Source organism: Grus americana, chromosome 2 (assembly GCF_028858705.1).
Source record: "Grus americana isolate bGruAme1 chromosome 2, bGruAme1.mat, whole genome shotgun sequence".
Classification (NCBI taxonomy): Eukaryota; Metazoa; Chordata; class Aves; order Gruiformes; family Gruidae; genus Grus; species Grus americana.
This window is the reverse complement of record NC_072853.1, coordinates 9705162-9729998: the sequence shown is the minus strand read 5'-3', so window position 1 is coordinate 9729998 and position 24837 is coordinate 9705162. Positions and strand designations below refer to the sequence as shown.

General features: G+C 40.7%; 1 protein-coding gene across 11 annotated transcripts in view; it reads left to right on the top strand.

Annotated features, from left to right (window-relative positions):
• EFR3A (EFR3 homolog A) overlaps window positions 1–24837 on the top strand; it is a 91300-nt gene that overhangs the window by 47811 nt on the left and 18652 nt on the right. For 9 of the 11 annotated variants that reach the window (XM_054814957.1, XM_054814953.1, XM_054814949.1 and 6 more), the window contains 8 exons: window positions 431–568; window positions 5589–5667; window positions 6588–6723; window positions 8837–9001; window positions 15592–15706; window positions 17829–17880; window positions 21031–21203; window positions 22699–22774. In XM_054814957.1, coding sequence (XP_054670932.1) covers window positions 431–568; window positions 5589–5667; window positions 6588–6723; window positions 8837–9001; window positions 15592–15706; window positions 17829–17880; window positions 21031–21203; window positions 22699–22774 — 934 coding nt within the window. The remainder of the gene's footprint in view (window positions 1–430; window positions 569–5588; window positions 5668–6587; window positions 6724–8836; window positions 9002–15591; window positions 15707–17828; window positions 17881–21030; window positions 21204–22698; window positions 22775–24837) is intronic. The other 2 variants (XM_054814956.1, XM_054814960.1) reach the window with 2 other exon arrangements.

Genomic DNA, 24837 nt, shown 5'->3' with positions numbered 1-24837 from the left:
CTATTTAACACTCACCCACACAGTGTGGATTCAGTAGTGGGCAGGTGAATGAGATCATTGATCTGAACAAAACAGCTAAGATTTTGCCTAATTTTTTGCGTGTTTTTATGGCCCTCATCCCTTTTTAGTAATGGGCAGTAGTTTCTCAAAATGCAGTGGTTAACAAGTCAAATCAGTATTAACAGCCCTTGGTTTTGTTATACAAATATTTACTGATAAAATGGTCAGTACTGAGTTGAACAGCTGATGTTCTGTAGTCCTGCTCTAAGAGAATAAAATATTTTATTCAGAATTCTGGTTTGATGCATATTTGAAATACAGTTCTTGCCTAGATCAAGAGTGTGACTCATGAATATTGTAGAACCAAGAGTGTGTACAGTAAGGAAGATGAACATTAATCAATAGTAAAATCAATGTACTTTTATTTCAGCAGAATAGGCCCTCCATCCTCTCCTACAGGAGGAGAGAAAGAGGAAAATCCTGCTCTGCTGGCTGAGAATTGTTTCAGGGAACTACTAGGACGAGCAACCTATGGAAATATGAATAATGCAGTCAGACCAGTTTTCGCGTAAGTTGAAAACTCATGGAAGGTCTTATCTTAAGAGACGTTTTTAATTTCATCCTCTAATTGTGTTGCATTAAATTCTTTTCACCTTTTCAACCCAAAGGATTCTACTAACAGTTACTGATTTTTCTTCCAAAAATTGCCCCTCTTTTAATCTCACCTCTTTGCTGCCTATCTGTTGACTTGAAGTTCATTATGGAAGAATGTTTGTCCCATTTTACTGATTTTAGAAGTGCAATATAATTATTTGGATGGGTTGTTGCCTCAGCTGGCCTTTGTTCTGAACATGAAACTGTAATGTCCCATAGATGACTGTTGCAGTCAGTGAAGAGATAAGCCAAGTAAAATACAAGTAGCAGAAAGGAATACTGTACCCAGATTAATACATAAAGTTAAGATTTCTACTTTCTTGCCATTTTGGTCCAAGACTTGTTTTGATATTCTGTGAGGAATATCTTTAACAGCTCGTTTAGTAGTGAATGGCAGATGTGCACACAGTATGCACATTATGCACAAATGCACACAGTACAAATGATAGCTGATGTATTAATTATCAAGTCCAGCATTTTTCATTTCTCTGCATTGCCACAGTTGCTTCCTTAAAAAATACAATGTGAAAAAAGCTACAAGCATTGAGATAACTTAAATCTGTTTCTTTCACCTCTGTTAGCATCTACAAAGTAAGCATGTTCTCAGGAGAAATCTTTGCAGGAAGCTCTAGACTCGGTGGTACCGCTTTCAAACACTCTTTTCCTGGTGATGAAGAGAGCTGCTTGCTCCTTATTGTAGATTTTTAAGGTACTCACCTGTTATGGGAATATCTTCTCTTAGATGGCCTAGTTCTTCCCACAAAGACGAAGTATTTCATTCAGGCATGGAAAGACTTTCAAGCTACCGAAAACCATTTTCAAGTTACTACTGTTAAGTAAGAACAGAAATGCAAAAAGAAGATAGGGTAGGTAGGTATTGAGGGCAGAAAACTTTTGTAGCCCCTTGTTTTTCACTCAAAAGCATTAAATGCAAAGAACTGTTCTATTATCTTCCTTTCCATGTGTACCTATTATACCAATCCGATAGTTTAACTCTTGCAAAGTTGAGTGTTTTATTAAGAAATTTTCATCCTTTCCTACATTTAATATTTTCCTTTCTCCAAAATACCTGCTGCTAGAGTGACTGTTTAGGTACTAAGCAGTCTGGACAGACTATTTGGAACTATATTGCAGTTACTTTCTTACTGCTTTTAAGTTCCTTTTATGGGCTTGTCTCAAAATTTTATCAGCGTGTGCAGTTACTTCAGTCTTTTGAATCATCAGGGAAGTTTTCCACAAATAATTCCTGATGCCCTAGACTAGAGTTAGTACTTGGTTTGGGATCTGAGAAGGTGTCATACCTGCATTTTCTGTGGCACATCCAAAGCTTAATGTATTCAAAGTGTTATTTCCAACTTAATTTCTTTTCTTACTCAGTATGATCCTAAGGAACCACTTGAGGTTTTGTGCATTTCTACATGCCACATGCTGCATTTGTGCACTGAAATCAGTAGATAATGACCAGTTATTCAGAATATATTCTCTTCTATGAATAGAGAGTCTTCGTGGTTACCATTTTTGTGTTCCATCTTGAGGAAGAATTGCCAAATAAATTTATCTTTTTATAAATAGCTGCTGTAAAGGTTTAATATTTTGCAATTTCCAAGCTGCTTTTCCTAAACGAAAAGGGAGTGCTCTGTCTAATCAACTTCACTCTATGAACGAATAGAACTGGTAGAACGGAAGTTTGAGATAGTGATTCCATTGTACTTTATCTGATGGTAAAACCTGACTTAGTTTGTGTATACTTGATTAGAAAACAGGTTTTCCTAACAGTTTTTAACAATTTCACAGCTCTGGAAATAAAGATAAGGCCGTTTGTTACAGTGCTAACACTGAAGATCCAGGTTCAGTTCCCCACTTGAAGGCTTGCTTCAACTGCAATATCAGTCAGTCAACATGCTATCTTTTCTTTGCAAATCTGAGAGAATAGTGCTTCTTGTATCATAAGGCTGAGTACATTCAAAGATTGAGGGATTTAAATGTCATGAAAATAGTTGGAATCTGGTCGGTCTCCTGGTATGGGTTTGGACTGACCTTAATTCTCCTTGCCTTTGGCAGAAAATCTCCATGGTTATAAGTGTGTCTACATTTAGTAGCTAGAAACACTCAAATTCTCATTTTTAATGAAATCTGACAGATCAATCTGGCAAACTGCTTAGTGAAAGTCAAAAATTTTGTATTAATGTGATATTAAAAAAGTTTATATTTTGTGTCAACGGTCACAAGGTCTTTAGACTTACTTAGCTTGAATTTGCAATGGTGAATAGATTAGATCCAGAGAGATACAGAAATCTAGTGAATATAAACTTCCCAAGTATAACCAGTTACACCCTATTCATCTCACTGTATTTCTGTTCTTCTGAGTTATCACATCATCTGTGCAAGGGTTTTGAATATCAAAAGATTGGCGTTTAATGTTCTTTCAGCAAACATGATGTGTGAGATTATTTTATATATTCCCATACATACCTCAGTTCTGCTTTCTAATCATCAGTATCAATTTATCATTTTGTACTGTAAGAATTGCTTGCATTTGTGACAATATGATGAATTCAGGGACTGTTAGTCGCTCTCACTCCATAAAGTAGTGATTTGCACCATTGGTTCTGCTGTTCCTTTTAATTTGAGAAACCTAGTTGTACACATTTGCTCCATATTTGCAGCAGATCTTAATGGAAAGCAGAGTTTGGCATTTGTTAATCCAGCGATAAAATGTTTTGCAATCTTACTTAGATATTCTTTATTAAAAGAAATGTAATAGGAAAATGAAAAAAAGGACTCGATTGTAACTAAACTAAATGCACCATGCTGAAAATACAATTTATTGTCTTTTACAGAAACAAAACTACATTGAATGCACTGCCTGCTTTATGACAATATATCACCTACAGTACTCTCCATTCTTTTTCTTAGGAGGAAAATTCCAGTATACAAAGTATGCAGCCCACTGAACTATTACACAAAACACTAAGCTAGGCTGTCATCTTCCCCCTGCTGTCTTCCCATTAGTTCAGCTACCTGAAGCAGCTAATACTTTACCTTTTTTGAAAAAGAAAACTGTATGTCTTGTTTTGTGAGGAAAGGTTTAAAAAACAAAACAAAACAAAAAAACCCCCAAACACCTTGATATAAGATGTAGTTGACCATAATCTGCCTGAATGGATCTTTGGGGCAGGTGAAGTGGAACTGTCAAGGGTGACAGAGAACACATGCTGCCCTGAAAGATTAAAGGATCAGTTCCAACCAAGACAGGATAGTGGAGAGTATGATTTTGTATTTCATGAGACAAAAAGAAAATAGGTTAGCTAAAACAAGTTATCATGTACAAGAAATGATAGACTGTACTGGAATGATATTAGGGAGAAAGAAGACATGAATAAATATATTATAAGCCACTAATCCTTGACAGATTTAAAGAAGTAATTTTGTTTGTCTTTCTGCCCCAAGGCAGGATTAAATATACCTGTGTGTTTAGAGCGTGCACAAGGCAGGCAGCTATCCCCAACAGGTAGCCCAGTTTTATACTTAGTAATGCAAATATGCTGTTATCTTGGCAGACAAACACCTTTAAAATTCCTGAAATTCTTCCTTGTAGGGATTTCTATTAAAGGTATGTAATGTGTCAAAACAGCAGTACAGTTTTTTAGCTCTGCAATGGACTGCAAGATAATTTAGGGCACAGGAGGGGATAGTTTTATGCCGGTTGGTTTAATCAACTTTGAAGGAGACCGGTGTACTCAGCTAGGTCACTAGGTTGGTAGCAGCTGGCCAGTGAGGTAATTGAGACCTCCAGATTCTAGGCAAAGGAAGCTGAAGCATCCAGTCAGTCTTGTGTTCAGAGTACTGACTTCTTTCACCTGTATGCATTCAAGTTTGTTATTTGAAGCATCTTTATATATTTACTAGGTTCTTTGGGAAAGGGCAGACCAATAGTGATTCTGTAGGTGAGATACCTATTTAGAAACACTATCTAAATTCAGTTTCTGTACAAAAGCTTTTTGTGGGTTTGGGGTTTGTTTTGGTTTTTTGTGAGGTTTTTTTGTGGTGGTGGGGTGGGTTTTTTTTTTTTTTTTGCTTTTACCTAAATCATTCCAATTAAAAGGCATCCTAAATTACTTATATCAATCTTTTAGATTTAAAAAATGCATTTATTTTTGTCATGTGTTTCCAGGTACTCAGATCTCCTTTTTGGATAATTTGACTCATGCCCTATTCCTAGCATAATGCTTTAAGCAGAGTTTCTTGTCTTCATTTGAAACTGACAGAAGTTTTTCTTCAGTGGATCCTATCCCATTTAAAGAGAAAATGATGCATTTATTGTTCTGATTCTGTTTTGATATTTCTTGCAGACAGTGTTGAAATTCTTCAGTGATAAAGGAGTATATACACAAAGAGTAGCTCTTTTTTGTTTTCCATATATATTATTCATGAAACCACTGTGAAAATGAAAATAGTTCTTAGAGTCTCTATTCTGGATGCAACATTCAGCCATAATTATTTTGTAGCTCCTGATTCAAAACAAATTCTTATTTAGAGTAGAAGTTTGTCAATGTATTATAACCATCCTCTTCAGTGTGTCTCTTTCATGTAAATAAGTATATAATGCCACAGCCATTTTTATGCATGCACTTTGTATGGAAACGGTATATTCTTAATTGTATATCTTTGTTATGACTAGGTTCCTTAAATTCCTGTAACTGCAAGATCAGGAATTTCTGTTACAGCCAAATGTTTTGTGATCACATCCAAAGCCTTGAAAACAAATGCTTTTTCTGAAGTCTTGTTTTTCTCACCTAGTTAATAAGTCATTGTTTAGAAGCTTTATGTAAGGAAATAATCCCTTTGAGGTGAATTTTTGAGAAAACTGGAAGATGCCATTTATTATATTTGTGGAATGTCATTATTTCAGGTCACTTAATTTTTGGTTACAGGCATTTAGACCATCATAGACTATGGGATCCCAATGAATTTGCTGTTTCCTGCTTCAAAATCATCATGTATTCTATACAGGTAGGATTTTCTCCAGGGTTTGTTTTCCTTCCATACATGTTTCGACCACATGAGACAGGGTTAAATGCTCAGCTCACCATGATAATGATAGACAGTAGATGAAGTCAAAGAATCCAGAGGATCCCTTTCCATAACTCCTTAGCCTCATTCTTTAAACTTTTCATATAACAACTTAATTATGGTTTATGATCACAGGTTATCTGATTTACTTTCAATTAATGTACACTTGCAGAAGAAAAAAGATATTAAGGGATTCTCGATGGAAGGTAGTGCAGAGGTCCCTGAGCAAGCTCCAGAACAAGGAGCAGGATAGCCATACTGATCTGACATTGTGCTTGAGAAATCTCTCTTACGTTGGTCATTTCTCCATGCCAATACAGCTGTACTGCTTTTACAACCCACGAAACCAACCTCATGTGGAACTGTGTTGTGCTAATTCATTTTTATTAGTGGGCAGCCTATATTATTTGTTGTAAATGTGATCACAGTCTAATTCTTGGATGCATCAAGCACAGACATTGAGAAGACAAAGTCAGAAAATTCCAGGATTGTGGAAAAAAGCTGAGTTTTCTCAGCTTTTGTATCAATGGGGTTTTTTATAAGACCAGCTGAAGTCCTTGAACTCCAGTTACCTGAATGAAGTATCACTTCATGCTTCCTCTGTTCTTGTAGATGTTCCTGGACATTTTAATACTGTAAGCTCTTGTATACTGTGCTGCAGGGACTTCTGTAGCTTCATCTGTCATGGTAGGGTTTTTTTAATCCATATTTAACCATGAATTGACTGAAATTTAGATAAACTTGAGTAAGAACGTTGCAGAATGGGAACATGGTCATGACTATAGCTGAATGGTGTAGGAGTTCATCTGTGATTTTAGTAACAAGAAAGCTTTTTTTCCTGTTTGCTTGGTTTTTAATAGGCACAATATTCCCATCATGTAATACAAGAAATTCTTGGACACCTTGATGTTCGCAAAAGGGACTCGCCACGAGTTCGTGCTGGCATTATTCAGGTTCTTCTGGAAGCAGTTGCAATAGCAGCTAAAGGTTCAATAGGTAAGTCTTCTTAAATTAACAGCATCGGGTCAAAGAATAGACTTGAAAGATGGTGCCCATTTTTGCTTTGTTCTCAGTCTAAATGAAAACATATATTTTGAGGAAGTTTTATATTAATTTTTAATCTTTTTACTGATAAAATGCTTGAAATCATACTCAGTTTACAATTACTTATACATACTTGGTTATTTGACTGTTTTATAATCCTTTGCATTGAAAAATGAGTAGATGTATTTTTACAGCCTTGTGAATGGCAGGAATTTCTGTTTGGTAAGAAGTCACAAAGTTTGAGACGTGTATGTGACTACAAAAAGTCAAAAGGACTGTTGCTTTGTGATACAGCGGCTGTAAGATGAGCAGTAATATGGGAGTCAAGAATAGAACAATCTGAGAAATGTTACCTTAGTAACTGTGAAGCAGCTGAAATAATCATTGAATCGTATAGGTTGGAAAAGACCCTTAAGATCATCAAGTCCAACCACTAACCTAGCACTGCCAACTCCACCACTACACCATTTCCCTAAGCCCCACATCTACACATGTTTTAAATACCTTCAGGGATGGTGACTCAACCATTTCCCTGGGCAGCCTGTTCCAGTGATTGATAAGAAATTTTTCCCAATATCCACTCTCAATCTCTCCTGGTGGAACTTGAGGCCGTTTCCTCTTGTCCTATCAGTTGTTACTTGGGAGAAGAGACCAATCCCCACCTCACTACAGCCTCCTTTCAGGTAGTTGTAGAGAGCGATAAGGTCTCCCCTCAGCCTCCTTTTCTCCAGGCTAAACAACCCCAGTTCCCTCAGCCGCTCCTCATAAGACTTGTGCTCTAGACCCTTCACCAGCTTTGTTGCCCTTCTTTGGACACGCTCCAGCACCTCAAAGTCTTTCTTGTGGTGAGGGGCCCAAAACTGAACACAGTGAATAATGACATAAAGTGAATTATGTCATTTAAGGTACCATAGTTCCTTGAAATAAGAGTAGTTATGAAGATCTGTACATGCATGTCCTGCTGTTCTTTTTCTTTGTTCTCCTGCTGAGACATTATTGCTTTGCTTCATTAGCTTGAGTCTCAGCCTGTCCTTTCTCTTTATAGAAGACCCCTTTACATGCACAGAGTTGTGAAGTCTTCTACTATATTATGAAAAGAGCTCATTATTTGATCCAATATGTAGAACTGGATTTCAGTATCAGGTTCTAAAATAACTGAAATTCAGGCGCAAATACCTGCAGTTTAACCCATTGTTGATGCTTAATTTCAGCATTCACTCATATTTTCTGTGTAAAATTTGCATGGCGGGTTGACTCTGGCCAACAGGCATTTGCTCACTCCCCTTCCCTACAGGATAGGGAGAAGGTAGAAAGAAGGTGAGAAGTCTTATGGATCAAGGTAAAGACAGTTTAATGGGTGGTGCAAAAGCTGCGTGCGCAACAAAAGTGAAAGAATTTATACAGTTCCTCCCATTGACAGGGAGGTGTTTAGCGGCTCCCTGGAAAGCAAGGCCTCAGTATGTGTAACAGTTGCTTGGGAAGAGAAATGCCATGCAAACAACTATCCCCCCCTTTCTTCTCATTTCCTTGAGCTTTTATTGCTGAGCATGACATTATATGGCATGGAATATCCCTCTGGTCAGTTTGGATCAGCTGTCCCGGTCTGCATCTCCTCCTAGTTTTTTGCACATCCCAGCCTAGTCTGTAGGGACAGAGTGGGAAAGAGAAAAAGCCTTGACACTTGGTAAACACTGTTCGGCAACAGCTGAAACACTGGTGTGTTGTCAGCACTATTTTAGTCACAAATCCAAAGCACAGCACCAGCCGGGCTGCTGAGGAGAAAGTTAACTCCATCCCAGCCATACCCCTTACAACTCGATAGTCGTAATGGATTGCACATATATACCTGACTGCATTTCCTGATTCCAAAATAATTTCTAAAATATCAGGGTGTAGGCATATTTCAAAAGTTTATTCCTAGGCCATATCATTCAAACAATGTATTTCACTTGTTCTTTTCAGCTTAATGTGATTTCTTCTGAAAAGGCATTGAAACAGTTAGCTTTCATTTTCTTAAGCCATCTTTCCCTTGACAGCTGCAATAATTGTTATGTGTTGTTTCCAGGCCCAACAGTTCTGGAGGTTTTTAATACCTTGTTGAAGCACTTGCGCATCAGTGTTGACTTTGAGCTGGGCGATAGGCGCAGTTCAGCAGGAAGTGCCACTTTCAGCACAAGCTCCAAGGAGAGTGATGAGAGAATTGTCCAGAATGCTATTATTCAAACAATTGGTGAGTAATGACAGTAACACAGGCTCACTAAAAATTCCTGCCCTTCTCCCCTTTCCTCAATGAGATGGTATTAAACCAGCTTGAATCAAAAAGGAATAATAGGAAGTGTGGTATCTCTGATTGTACTTCTGAATCTCAGGCTCACTTTACGGATTTGACTGCTGAAAGACTATTCTTTTAATTGTTAACTGAGCAAATAGCCAAGAAACACAATGAAAATTAAAAATGCTAGTGGACTTATTATAAATTTGTTGGTTATATTATTGTATGGACCTTGAAATATAGACATCATTCTGTACCTTTGGTACAGAACTAATATTAGTCCTTTTATGAAAACCGTATTGCAAGCAAACATATACAGTAATATATTTTAGTAGGTGCTACTTGTAAATTTGTAGAAGCCAATGTTAAACTTAGCGGCAACAATGACATCTAATGGCCAGTTGTGCTGCTGTGGCTTAACTGAAGTACTTTTAAGCACAATACTGAAAATGAGAGCAACAGTTACTGTAAATGATTTAATTAAAATAGCCTCTCCCTTTTTTCCAAGTTTTTTTAATGGTAGTAAATATATATATTGCAGCCCATTTATGATGTCTGTTCCTTTACTTAAAGAACAAGGAGGAATTTAACTTAAATACTGTTCACTAATCTGTGCCTTTGCTTATGCCTTGAAGCTTTCTAGAGCTGTAGCAAATATATAGTAGATTATTTCTCACCGTAACAGTAAAACTCCAAGTTAAAATGTTATCTTCCCCCCAAAACCCCACAACTCGACTTTTTAAAGTAAAACTTCTTTCTATGAAAGTTACATTTATACTATTGCACAGCAATAGAATAGAATAGAATATCTCAAGTTGGAAGGGACCATAAGGATCATTGAGTCCAACTCCCTGCTCCTCGCAGGACCACCTGAAATGAAACCATATGACTAAGGGCATTGTCCAGACACTCCTTGAACTCTGACAGGCTTGGTGCTGTGATGACTTCCCTGGAGAGCCTGTTCCAGTGACTGACCACCCTGTCACTGAAGAGACCATCCTCTCACTTTTCCTAATATCCAATGAGAACTTCCCCTGACGCAGCTTCATTCCATTTCCTCATGCCTGTCACTGGTCACCAGAGAGAGGAGATCAGCACCTACCCTTCTGCTGCCTCCCCTGAGGAAGTTGTAGACTGCAATGAGGTCATACCTCAGCCTTCTCTTCTCCAAGGTGAACAAGCCAAGTGACCTCAGCTGCTCCTCATAAGTCTTGCCCTCAAGACCTTTCACCATCTTGGTCACCCTCCTCTGGACACCAGTAGTTTGATGTCCTTCTTATGTGGAGGTGCCCAAAACTGCATGCAGGACTCTTCACCAGTGCAGTGTAGAGTGGGACGATCACCTCCCTCGACTGGCTAGCGATGCTGTCCTTGATGCATCCCAGGACATGGTTGGCCCTTTTTGCTGCCAGGGCACACTGGTGACTTATATTCAACTTATCATCAACCCAGATTCCCAGATCTCTTCCCATGGGGCTGCTCTCCAGCCTCTCATCCTCCAATTTGTATGTATAACCAGGATTACCCTGTCCCAGATGCGGAATCCGGCACTTGTTCTTGTTGAATTTCATACGATTGGTGATTGCCCGGCTCTTTAGTCTATGCAGATCTCTCTGCAAAGCCTCTCTACCCTCGAGGGAGTCCACAGCTCCTCCTAGTTTAGTATCATCAGTAAACTTACTTAATATACATTTCATTCCTGTATCCAGATCCTTTATAAAAACACTAAAGAGCGCTGTCTCTAAAATTGAGCCCTGGGGAACCCCATTGGTGAGCGGCAGCCAGCCTGATGTAACCCCATTTACTATAACTCTTTGAGTCTGACCTGTCAGCCATTTGCCCACCCAAGGTATTGTGGGCTTGTCTAGCTGTGTGCTGGACATTTTGTCCAGAAGGATACTATGACAGACAGTATCAAAAGCCTTGCTAAAATCCAAACCCACCACATCTATTGACTTCCCTTGGTCAATTGGTTGAGTGACCTTGTCAAAAAAGGAAATTAAGCAGGAATTTCCCCTTGTGAACACGTACTGGCTGTGACCAATGACTACGTTGACTCTCAAGTGTTTTTCAGTAACTCTCAGGATAACCTTCTCCATAATTTTACCAGGCACTGAAGTGAGACTGACAGGCTGGTAGTTACCAGGGTGTTCCTTCTTACCCTTCTTGAAAATTGGGACAACATTTGCCGGCTTCCAGTTGACTGGGACCACTTCAGACTCCCAAGACCATTGAAAAATAATGGAGAGAGGTCCCACGAGGACATCAACCAGCTCTTTCAGTACCCTGGGACAAATCCCGTCGGGCCCCAGCCAGAGCAGCAGGTCTCGTACAAGTTCAATGTCAGCTGGGAGTTTATCATCTCCCCAGTCATGGTCTTCCAACACAGGGCTCCATGGGTTCCAGGGCCCATCATCGGTGTTGAAGACAGAGGCAGAGAAGGCATTAAACCTCTCCACTTTGTGTACATCCCTATTTGTGAGGCGACCAACCTCATCAAGTAATGGACCAATGTTATCTCTCATCCTCCTTTTGCTGTTAACATGTTTAAAAAAGCTCTTTCTGTTGTCCTTCACAGTGCTGGCCAGCTTGATTTCTAATCAAGCTTTGGATACATGAATCTTCTACCTACAGTGGCAAACAGCATCTCTGTATTCCTTCTGTGTCACCTGTCCTTGCTTCCAATGTCCATACACTTTCCTTTTTTGCCTAAGTCCCAGAAAATCCCTACTCGGCCAAGGCGGCCTTCTGCCCTGCTAGCTTGACTTCTGACACTTTGGAATTAATTGCCTGCTCCTGTGCTCTTAAGAGATGGCTCTTAAAAAGCAACCAGCATTCATGGACCGCAATACCTTCAAAAGCAGATTCCCGGGAGACCTTACTAACTAGTTCCTTCAGCAGCCTGACGTCTGCTCTCCCCATATGTGGGGTCAAAATTTTGCTGGCAGTTTTTCTTCTGTCACCAACAGTTTGAAACTCAACTGCTTTGTGGTCACTGTGACCAAGATAGCCACCGATCACCACTTGCCCACAAGTCCCTCTCTGTTTACAAGCAACAAATCTAGGAGGGCACCTGTGGTGGGTTGACCCTGGCTGGAGGCCAGGTGCCCACCAGAGCCGCTCTCTCACTCCCCTCATTCACCAAACAGGGGAGAAAAGGCATAACGAAATGCTTGCAGGTCGAGATAAGGACAGGGAGAGATCACTCACTAATTATCGTCACGAGCAAAACAGACGAAACTTAGAGAGGGAATTCATCTAATTTATTACTAGGCAAAACAGAGTAGAGGAATGAGAAAATAAAATCAACTCTTAAAACACCTCCCCCCACCCCTCCCATCTTCCCGGGCTCAACTTCACTCCCGGCTTCAACCTTCCCCCCCTCAGCGGCACAGGGGGACGGGGAGTGGGGGTTACGGTCAGTTCATCTCACGGTGTTTCTGCCGCTTCTTCATCCTCAGGGGGAGGACTCCTCTCACCGTTCCCCTGCTCCAGCATGGAGTCCCTCTCACAGGGTGCAGACCTTCAGGAGCAAACTGCTCCAGCGTGGGGTCCCCCACGGGGTCACAAGTCCTGCCAGCAAACCTGCCCTGGCGTGGGCTCCCCTCTTCACGGGTCCACCGGTCCTGCCTGGAACTTGCTCCAGCATGGGCTTCCCACGGGCCGCAGCCTCCTTCAGGTGCCTCCACCTGCTCCGGCGTGGGGTCCTCCACGGGCTGCAGGTGGAATCTCTACACCCCCTCATCCTTCCTCCATGGGCTGCAGGGGGACAGCCTGCTTCACCATGGTCTTCACCACAGGCTGCAGGGGGATCTCTGCTCCGGCGCCTGGAGCTCCTCCTCCCCCTCCATCTGCACTGACCTTGGTGTCTGCAGAGTTTCTTACATCTTCTCACTCCTCTCTCCGGCTGCAAAAGCTCTCTCTCTAAGTGTTTTTCTTCTTCTTAAATATGTTATCACAGAGGCGCTGATTGGCCAGCGGCGGGCCCGTCTTAGAGCCGGCTGGCATTGGCTCTATCAGACACAGGGGGAGCTTCTAGCAGCTTCTCACAGAAGCCACCCCTGTAGCCCCCCTGCTACCAAAACCTTGCCACGCAAACCCAACACACACCTTTTCCAGTCGGCTCCCTTAGTACCTGCACCAAGAAATTATCTTGAACAAGCTTCAGAAATTTCCTGGACCTGTTTGTATCTGCTGTATGATATTCCCCATTGATGTCTGGGAAGTTAAAATTACTCCTAAGGACAAGGGCAGCTGATATAGAGATATCCCTTAATTCATTGTGGAATAATTCATCAGTGTTGTCATCCTGACTGAGTGGTCGATAGTAGACTCCTGCAAGAACATCCGCTTTTTTTGCTTTCGCCTGCATGCTACCCATGAGTTGAGGGTCTCAACTGTGTCGTCGCCAACTGTAAGCACCAGAAAGTCCAACCTCTCCCTTACATACAGCAACACCCCCCTGCCTCGTCTGTCCTGCCTGCCCCTCCTGTAGAGCCTACCAACCATCCATCACGGCACACCACTCACAGGGCTAATCTCACCAGGTTTCACTTATGCCAGTGATGTCATAGCTCTGGACCGGGCCAAAGCTTCTCGCTCCTCTTACTTATTCCTCCTGCTGTGCACATTAGTTCAGGGACATTTCAAATGTGCTGCAGTGTACTCAGCACATCGTGGTGCAGACTGAAGGACCTCGCTAGCACATGTCCCTCAAACATTGGCTTGCCCTCCCCTTGGCTTATCTCTAGTGAACCTGTTTTTCTCCCTTGCCCCCATCAAATCTAGTTTAAAGCTCTTTCAGTGAGCCCTGCTAACTCCTGCACAACGATTCTTTTCCCACTTTGAGACAGGTGTACCCCGTCCATTGCCTGCAGTCCTGGTGTTGCGTAGACTGACCTGTGATAAAAAACTCAAAATCCTGCTCGTGAGACCAGGCTTGGAGCCAGGTATTGATCCGCTGTCTCTTCCTGTTTCCTGCCTCATCATTCCTTGCAACTGGAAGGATAGAGGAGAACACTACTTGTGCTCCTGATCCCTTACCCAGTTGTCCCAAGGCCCTGAAGTCTCTCTTGATCACCCTTGGACTTCTTACTGCAGATTCATCACTGCTTACATGAAAAATCAATAATGGATAATAAACCTGAGACCTGTACCAGGGTAGGAAGCTTTCTCTTCACATTTTTAACCCAGGAGGGCAGCAGACTTCCCTAAGAAGGGTCCAGTCTGCATATTGGCCTTTCTGTTCCCCTCAGGATACAGTCTCCTTACGACAATGACCCGACTTTTTTTTCTTTATGGAAGTAGTTTTGACACAGCACATAGGCTGGCTTAACCTTGGTGACACCTTCAATGTAGATGAACCATCGTCTTCGTCATTGTTCAGTTCCACTTGCAGAGCCTCATACCTGTTATACAAGGGCACCTGGCAAGGTGGAGGTGTCACGGAGGAGACACGCCTGCTGGACCAGGCAGGAACTTCTCGCCATTGCCACCTATCCCTTAAGTCACTGTGTTCTTCTGGGTGGACAGAGGATAGGGAGTCCTCCATATCATGTGTCCTGTCTGCCTGACAGGTCTGTCCCAGGGAAGGTAGGGTGCGGTTCCGGTAGTCTTTCTCTCTCTTGCACTCCCTGATACTCCTCAACCTACTTACCTCCTCCTGGAGCTCTGTGACTGAGCGGTGGAGTTCCCCTACCTGGGCACACCTCCCACAGGTGTGCTCACTGGAGCAGGGCACAGCCTGCAGCCTGACATCTGGGTGGCAGCATGTTCCCATCCGAGCTCTGTCTGGGAAGCTGCGTCAGTCACGGTGGGTGCAGAGCTTAGAGGGGCCATGGCTTTCTGCCTGTTAGGTACCATTGCTCCCCAGTCGAGCTGACAGAGCTAGAGCACCCTTCCTGCGTGCCAACTCCTGCACCATACACAGTTCGCTGGTGCTCTCCAGTTTTTATAGGTTTGGGGGCTTGGCCGTTGCTGGCCCTGTCCAGGTCTCCTCAACCGCTGTCACAGAAGCTGCCAGCTGGTGCTTTCTGCTTCTCTGAGGTTCCTCAGTTCAGGAAACCCTTTGGGAGCGCTCCGCTACTGATTGTGCCACACCGGAGCTGCTGGCCTCAGCACTCTTGAATTAAAGTAATAATAATAATACTTGTATATCTCTGAGATTTCTGTTTGCACACCTGTAATATTTCATGGTGACTTAAGAACAGACCAAAGTAACAACACTGTGTTCCATGAGAAACACTTCCAATTCCTTGCTAGTTACAAATTGACAGATGTCACGTATTTAATTTTTAAATGATATATTTTAAGGAGGATAAAATTAGACAGTTTTAGGATTCAAAGAAGAAAGTGAGTGTCATGAAAAGACTCTAAAGCCATTCATCAGAAAGTAACATGTGAGTATTATGCCCTAAACCAGATCATAGTTTTATTCTTCATCTATTTTGACCTCGTAAATGTATTCCTTGTATTTAATAAAGCTTTTCTTATAAAGAGAAGGGCCCTATATCTCTTTCCTTCTGTGATTTCATTCCATTTTTATTTAGGATTTTTTGGAAGCAATCTCCCAGATTACCAGAGATCAGAGATTATGATGTTCATTATGGGAAAAGTACCTGTTTTGGGGACAACTTCACAATCGCTGGATACCAGTCACCTTGGGTTTGTATATCCTACATTTTTTAATTTCCAGTTAAAAATTTAGATTCTAGAATCTTGATAAATTACAAAGTGAAAAAAATTAAGAAAAGTGAAATGCAAATTCTCACTCATTAGGGACTGTATTTAATGCCATGCAGAATCAAGGCAAGCAGAGTGTCAGTAGTGTGAAATCAATCTCCAGACAGATTACTGACAGAAAATATCTGATTGGAATGCAATTTATTTTGCACAAAAATATTTCTGCTCTCCACATCTGTACAAACGTTTCTGAAATTATCTACTTAATGATGGTTAGTTAATTCCATAACTTCTTATATGTGTGTGTTGTGAATGAGGGAAGTTGAACTATGACTACTTTTTTTTTTTTTTCAAGTAGCTGCATAATTTACAAAAGGTTTTTGTTTTTTCTTCATTCTGTACAAGCTGGCTTCAGATTAAGAAATAAACTACAGAAATTCCAGTGAATTTGTTTTGGTTTACATTTTCCCTATTTATTTAGAAATAGGAAAAAGCTACAGGTGGGCAGACTCCTGTAATAAACCCATAATTAAAAAGCTGCCATATGCTAAAGTAATATTTTTCCCTCTAACATGAATAACTGTCTTTAAGGACTGCTTTTCCTCAGCATGGGGAAAATCACTGAAAAGATTGCAGCTATTCTTTCAAGGTATGCATGGATACTTTGTACCACATATGTCTGATCACCTGCGACCTTAAGTAGGAAGTCAACTGTCATTTGCCTGGCTTCTTGGTAGTTTTTCATATAGTATTGTGTCCCTGCAGTATGGGACACTATTCCATGGAAGATAGAAATGTCTGTGCCAGGCAGTTACATCTCATTAAGAAGGTATTTGAAATACGGATCCATTTAGAATTCTGTACTTAAATTACCAATTTGTGTGGGGGTTCTTTTGGTTTTTAATTACACAGTTTTCCTTTATGGGATTTTTTGTAAATATGGGACTGAGTAGTATGTTAGTATGATGTGCATATATCATTCTGAATAGAGCAGGCTTTCACTGCTGATAGTCTTGCATTACTTACCTGAAAAGCTGGTCTCTGCTACACCAGACATTTGAATGATATTGCCAACGGATATAGCCAGGTGGAAGTTTCCACTGTTATGTTGGGGGCAACTTTTGTGAAGAGGCTTGCTCTTTCCTAATGCTATTTGGTGGACAAAAGGATTTGTACCTTTTTTACTTTCTTGAAAGAGTCTCCTTGAATGGAACAATTCATTCCAAGTGCACTTTTATCTTGTAAGATCTTGCAAGAACAGTGCAGATGTGACTATATACCAATAGGTATTTAACTTCTTTTAGTACCAGCACATGGAAAATGAGAACAGATGAAGAACAAGTTAAGTAGTGTTCTGTGTACCTTCCTGTGATCTGAAAAGTGAGGGTTCTTTCAGTTTTTCTTGCTGATTTTACGGATAACTTTATTTCATTTTCAAAGTTCTCCTTATTTGGAGATATTTGCCCCTTATTTGTGGTCATCCAGCATCCCTCCCAAGATTACTGTATTCACTTGTCAAAAACGTAGTTGTTAGAATAATGTCTGAAGTAGAATAACTAATTGCTGCATCCAGCTCTGGGGTCCCCAACATAAGAAGGACATAGAGCTGTTGGAGCAAGTCCAGAGAAGGGACATGAAGATGATGAGAGGGCTGGAGCACCTCTCCTGTGAAGACAGGCCAAGAGAGTTGGGATTGTTCAGCCTGGAGAAGAGCAGGCTCCAGGGAGACCCTATAGCAGCCTTCCAGTACCTGAAGGGGCCTACAGGAAAGCTAGAGAGGGACTGTTTATCAGGGAGTGTAGTGATAGGACAAGGAGTAGTGATTTTAAACTGAAACAGGGTAGATTTAGATTAGATATAAGGAAGAGGGTGAGGTGAGGGTGGTGAGGCATTGGCACAGGTTGCCCAGAGAAGTTGTGGATGCCCCGTTCCTGGAAGTGTTTAAGACCAGGTTGACTGGGGCTTTGAGCAACCTGGTCTAGCGGAGGGTGTTCCTGCCCATGGCAGGGGGGTTGGAACTAGATGATCTTCCCATTCTATGTTTCTATAATATTTTGAAGATATGCAAAGAAACTAATTTTCAACTTTTTTTTTTCAATTGTAGAGATTTGGGAACTAGGAGGATTCAAATCATGTTATTGAGATCTTTACTTATGGTAAGCCCTCTGTGTTCAGTATATTATGTTATAAGGACACAGTATTTCACTTTATGTATACATTTATACACGTAAGTACAGTATTACAACTCTGCATTATGAAAAGAAGCATATCTTCTTATTACATAGATCTGTAGTTGTACTGGGTAAAATTGTAGTGTAAGCTGGGAAAATGCTGTCACAAGCAGCTGAAGAAATATTCCCCCATCTCTTAGAGCACTTTAGTGAATATCGGTTATAATTGGATCTCTAGATCCAAAAGAACATCATAGAGCAGGTTGAGTTGACTATTTCTGCCAGAAGTGCTGGCAGTGTGAAAGTAAAATCACTTTTGTCTCTGACACCAGAAAAGCTGTAATTAGTAGAATAGCTTGTATTTTTAAAACTAGGAATGGATGCCTCAGGCATCATTGTGCTTTCCTTCCTAGTATTTCCCAAGTTTCTTGTAAGGTATAATTATCTGTTTTATCACAAATACGTTTTTCAACTGTAAAGAGTATTTCAGGAAATACATACTGATGGTAAGAATCAGAAGTGGATAGTAAAGGAGGCTCTTGCCTGGAGAATACTGGCTTGTTTTGTTGCAGAAGCTGAAAACTGTTTAGTGATTGAAGTAAGGGATATAGCACGAGAATGACTTAAAACAGTAGAATGCTTTCCTGGAAAATGAGTTTCTGTCACTGCTTTGACCTGAAATTTGTGTGTGGTGTTAGGCAAATCAGTTAAACCTTAAAATTCTTTCCTTGTCAGAATATGAAATCCTAGATTCTGGCTTGCAGAAGAGCTGAGCATTCACAGTTGCAATTTAAGGATAGAAAACATGTCAGAAAGGACCTCAGGGGGTCATTTTGCACATTGTCTTTGGTAAAGATAGACTCAGCTATGCCTAAACTGTTTTTGACAATATTCATCTCACCAGTTTAAAAAATTTCCATCAAAGTTGGTGAGAAATGTTCGAATTATTTGGGATGCTGCATAACCTGTAAGTATGCTTTAAGGGATTCAAATTGGCCGTGTGGAAGGAATTTAACATTTTTGACACTGAATATGGTTTTGGATTCTCTTTTAGAATATGGAAGTAAAATCCCATCACGGCACAAATATGTAAAAGTCAATGTTTTGATGCTTAATGAATTAGTCAGATATTGATAAATATTGTGGAAAAAAATAAGGGAAGGAGTTTGTGTTGAGAGCAAAGCTTTTATTGTGGTATATAAGGTGTAGTCTGCACATAATAAAGAACTAGAAACTGATGAACTCTGCCTTTTCTGTGTACTGAACTGAGTGAGCATTGTACATTATGTGTCCTTTACAAAAGAATAATACTTCCTAGAATAATTAGTCTGTTGTGCATACACACAGGCAGATAATGTCGTATAGGCAATTAAAATCTGGCACTTCATTAAAAGTATGTACTTCTGTTTGCAGCCTTACTTCTTGTAATATTAGTAATTTTCCATTTTTTAAATGATTGATTAGATACCTTCACGTGCCCTCATGCTACTCTGCCAACCAGTTTCCTTTCAACTTCTTCAGTTACGCCGTAGGAGTAGTGCTTGCTCACACGTTGTGGTTTAACCTTGGCAGGCAGCAAAGTACCACCCAATCACTTGCTCAGTCTTCCCCGGGGGTTTGGGGAGGGAATCGAAAGGGTACAAATGAGAAAAGCGGGTTGAGATGAAGACAGTTGATTAAATAAAAAAAGGAAACGGAGAAAAACAAAATCAGGAAAAACAAGTGATTAAAAAAACCCACCCCAAAACAAAAAAAACCACCCCACCAATAAATGAAACAAACCACAAAAAAAACCCTGCAAAACCCAATTGCTCACTACCAGTGCACTTATGCCCAGTCAGTCCCCAAGCAACGGCAGCCCTGGCAAACTTCCTCCCTGAGCTTTATATTCTGAGCATGATGGTATGGAGTATCCCTTTGGTCAGTTGGGATCAGCTGTCCCAGCTGTGTCCCCTCCCAGCTCTTTGTGCACCTCCAGCCTACTCGCTGGTGGGGTGGGGTGAGAAGCAGAAAAGGCCTTGGCTCTGTGTGAGCACTGCTCAGCAGGAACAAAAACACCCCTGTGTTATCAACACTGTTTTCCCCACAAATCCAAAACACAGCCCCATACCAGCTACTATGAAGAAAATTAGCTCTGTCCCAGCCAAAACCTGTATACTGAAAAAGCGTAGACTTAATCTGAAACAGTCACTTTGATTTTCTTGTTACCAGTTGGAAACTTCTAGCATATGTTCTACTATGAAAAAAAAATTTACTCTCCCAGTCAAAACCAGTACAACACAGTTCACATGTAAAAGCTGTAATGGCATGGAATATGCATAATGAGGATATAATTATTATGTAAAGTCTTAAATAAAAATGTGATTGTTTTTATTTTAATTAAATTTTTGATAATTTTGCTCCCCTCATCCTCAACAGCTTATGCTTGGCAGTTTCTGAGACCTGTTTTGGTTTTGAGATTGTAATATTTTGGTAACTTCCATTTTAAGGGACAGTAAATTTTAAACATTTCTGACTGCTGTAAATGTTCAGGTAATTAATATTTGAATTGTCAGATAGAAGTTAACTTTTCCTTATGTATTTACAGAGCTTGCTTTAAATAAAAGTAGTGGAGTGGGGCAAGTCATCATTGTATTAATTTTAAAAAGAGAAAAAAAACCCACCATGTTACCAGATTTCTAAGCAAGTGATGTTTGCTGCTTGCTTTCTTTTTTTCAATAAAGTAGTATCCATAAATGTCTAAGATGTACATATAGGCCCTGATTTCTCTTTTTTTCTTCACATGAGCATACTCAGTACCATGTATGAGCAGCTCAGAGCCTGAAATGGAAAATATCTCTATTGGAATTATTGCCATCTTCATTTTATACCCTGCAACTTTTCATAGGCCAATTTCCAAGAAAAATTCATAAATTATACCTTTATTTTTTTTCTTTTGAGTGTGTTGGTAAAGGATCCTGAGAAATACCACTTTAAAACAGATGAGGGAGTTCATGTGAACATGAGTTCAATACCTCAATTTGAATCCACCTTTCTGATGCCAAAGCAAGCCCACTAAAAAAGTGAGTGACAGCTGCAAGTAATTCTTACAATGAAATAATGACATGCATTAATTTTACTTCCAATAACGAACAGGTGACTTCAGGATACAAAGCAACAACGATATCTAATGCACTTCCTCCCCCGTTTCTGGACCCGTTATTGTCTCCTTCCCTCATGGAAGACTCCGAGCTAAGGCAGCTGGTCTTGGAAATACTGCATAATCTCATTGATCGGCATGACAACAGAGCAAAGCTCAGAGGGATACGGTAATTCTTTTTGTTTGCTTTGGCCTACTTTAAATTCTAGTGTAATATTTGAATGATAAGTACTGTTGATTGTAAAATATTTTTCCTAATACGAAGTGTTAATGTATTGTTTTGATAAATGCACAGTGCCCAGTGTCATTTATTGATGGCAAGGGTTTACAGGTAAGCCTTAGTGCGTGATACCTTAATCCATTCCAAATATCTGCTAGTTTAACTGTAGAAGACGGAATGTGGTATTTTATGTAGAGGAAAAAAAAAAAACACGTGGTTGTCACAATTCTGTTTATGCTTCTTCCTCTTCAGCTGAAATTTGAATGTCGTTGTTAAACATGTATGTAATTAAAATGGAAATTGCTTCAAGATTTGTTTGAATAGTTCATTGTGGTGGGTTGACCCTGGCTGGAGGCCAGGTGCCCACCAGAGCCGCTCTCTCACTCCCCTCATTCACTAAACAGGGGAGAAAAGGCATAACGAAATGCTTGCAGGTCGAGATAAGGACAGGGAGAGATCACTCACTAATTATTGTCACGAGCAAAACAGACGAAACTTAGAGAGGGAATTCATCTAATTTATTACTAGGCAAAACAGAGTAGAGGAATGAGAAAATAAAATCAACTCTTAAAACACTTCCCCCCACCCCTCCCATCTTCCCGGGCTCAACTTCACTCCCGGCTTCAACCTTCCCCCCCTCAGCGGCACAGGGGGACGGGGAGTGGGGGTTACGGTCAGTTCATCTCACGGTGTTTCTGCCGCTTCTTCATCCTCAGGGGGAGGACTCCTCTCATCGTTCCCCTGCTCCAGCATGGAGTCCCTCTCACGGGGTGCAGACCTTCAGGAGCAAACTGCTCCAGCGTGGGGTCCCCCACGGGGTCACAAGTCCTGCCAGCAAACCTGCCCTGGCGTGGGCTCCCCTCTTCACGGGTCCACCGGTCCTGCCTGGAACTTGCTCCAGCGTGGGCTTCCCACGGGCCGCAGCCTCCTTCAGGTGCCTCCACCTGCTCCGGCGTGGGGTCCTCCACGGGCTGCAGGTGGAATCTCTACACCCCCTCATCCTTCCTCCATGGGCTGCAGGGGGACAGCCTGCTTCACCATGGTCTTCACCACGGGCTGCAGGGGGATCTCTGCTCCGGCGCCTGGAGCTCCTCCTCCCCCTCCATCTGCACTGACCTTGGTGTCTGCAGAGTTTCTTACATCTTCTCACTCCTCTCTCCGGCTGCAAAAGCTCTCTCTCTAAGTGTTTTTTCTTCTTCTTAAATATGTTATCACAGAGGCGCTGATTGGCTTGGCCTTGGCCAGCGGCGGGCCCGTCTTAGAGCCGGCTGGCATTGGCTCTGTCAGACACAGGGGGAGCTTCTAGCAGCTTCTCACAGAAGCCACCCCTGTAGCCCCCCCGCAACCAAAACCTTGCCACGCAAACCCAACACATTCATATATTTCACGTTCTCTTCCCCTTCAACTTCTTTTTGCTAAAATGACATTTTTGTTTCCTTTGTAGAATAATACCAGATGTTTCTGATCTAAAGATAAAACGAGACAAAATTTCAAGGCAAGATGTAAGCTTCATGAAAAAGGTAATGGATGAAAAAGTTACATTTTCTGTCTAGAAAGTAGATAAAGTAACTGAACCAGTTGCTTTGCTTTTCTTCTACAACTGTGTTTTTGCAACAAGTTGTAAAGATCAGTATTGAGTGATTTTAATTCAAATTACAGTGATTTCAATGTTGATGTGCTCTTGATACTTGAGAGGTGGTTCTGTGGAATAAAATTTTCATTTATGTCTTCAGTGAAAATCCTTGCATGCATGAAATTAGAACAGTGTATATCTAAACCATGATTCTGAAAAATGCACCTCCTTACAAGATTGTTTTTATAGGACATTGTGACAGTTGACTTGTGAGTATGTTTGGTTCTAAAGAAAAATAGATTATTTTTTTTTTAGACGATGCTTATGTGGAGTGAAATTGCTTCTTTACAATAAACACCTTATTTTCTATGTGGGGAAAAAATGCATATAGTTATTAGTGTGGTCTGTCATTCCTGACTATAGTTTATCTATGTAGGTATGTTTGTAAACAAAAAAATACAAATTACTGAAGTCAGCTTAAGCAGGTTTTGGAACATTTATCACTGTTATCTGCCTGAGAAAATACATTCATTTCTCACAGCTATCCCGTACTGTTTTGTTTTGTTTCCTATTAGCTGTGAAATAAAAAAATTTATATCTTCAGAGTGCTGATTTAATTTAATATTCTAATTATAAAAATCAGAAAAATTGCAGTTTAACTTGTCCAGAGGCAAAAATACTACATATATAAGAATATGCAAAATACAGTTATGCAGCTTTCACGTGGCATTGCAAGATAAATGTTCTTGCTAAATTAGTACAGCTAATATTCCTTGTGGTATATTTGCACCTGCTTTGAGTAATACTGGAACAATACAAAAATAAAGTATGCTCCAACATTGGCAATTATTAATAAAGTGTCTTTTTACAAAGTGAATTAAATTTTAATTCATCAATTCAATGTCTAGGATTTAAAACCATTTGATTAAGTTGTATTTACTGAGCTTGCTACATGAAAATTTTGTCAGACTAAATATTTGAATTACGTGGAGCTGTTGGAGTGAGTCCAGAGGAGGGCCATGAAGACAATCAGAGGGCTGGAGCACCTCTCCTGTGAAGACAGTCTGAGAGATTTGGGGTTGTTCAGCCTGGAGAAGAGAAGGCTCCAGGGAGACCTTAGAGCAGCCTTCCAGTACCTGAAGAGGCCTACAGGAAAGCTAGAGAGGGACTGTTTATCAGGGAGTGTAGTGATAGGACAAGGGGTAATGGCCTTAAGCTGAAGGAGGGTAGACTTAGATTAGATATTAGGAAGAAATTCTTCCCTGTGAGGGTGGTGAGGCACTGGAACAGGTTGCCCAGAGAAGCTGTGGATGCCCCCTCCCTGGAAGTGTTCAAGGCCAGGTTGGATGGGGCTTTCGTCAACATGGTCTAGTGGAGGGTGTCCCTGCCCATGGCAGGGAGTTGCAACTAGATGATCTTTGAGGTCCCTTCCAAACCAAACCATTCCATGGTTCTATGAATTGTTAACACTCTCACCTGAAAAAGAGGGCAGGAGAGGAAAAGAGACTCTTATCCAGTCAAGAAAAGATTATACAGTCTTCTAAAAGACTATGTTAACCCTGGGGAATGAAGTCATTCAATAATTATGCATGTGATACTGTTTCAGGTGTGTATCGTAAACCTAATGTTGCTCACCTAGTTTAGATGTGTATGTTAGCCGTCTTGCTCTTCCTAGATTCTTACAGTATTCAAAGCAGAGGGGTGAAGCACCTCCAGAAGTCCATTAAGATCTGAATGACTGTCTAGACTTGTTTGATGTTAGATGGGAATCCTAAGGCAATTGTTTATCATACTTGGGAATTTCAGCACCTAAAATTAGGTGGAATTAAACCAGACATAGACACAAGGTTCTTTTCATCTTAGTTTACCTTCTCAAAGCCAGGACGTTTATTCTATCCTTTAAAGAAAGGGAAATACTGAACTTCTTGCATTTTGCAATCTTCTAGAAAGGTACTACGTGTCAAGAAAAGGCACATAATTTATTTTCATATTTAATTGCAGTTCTTTATC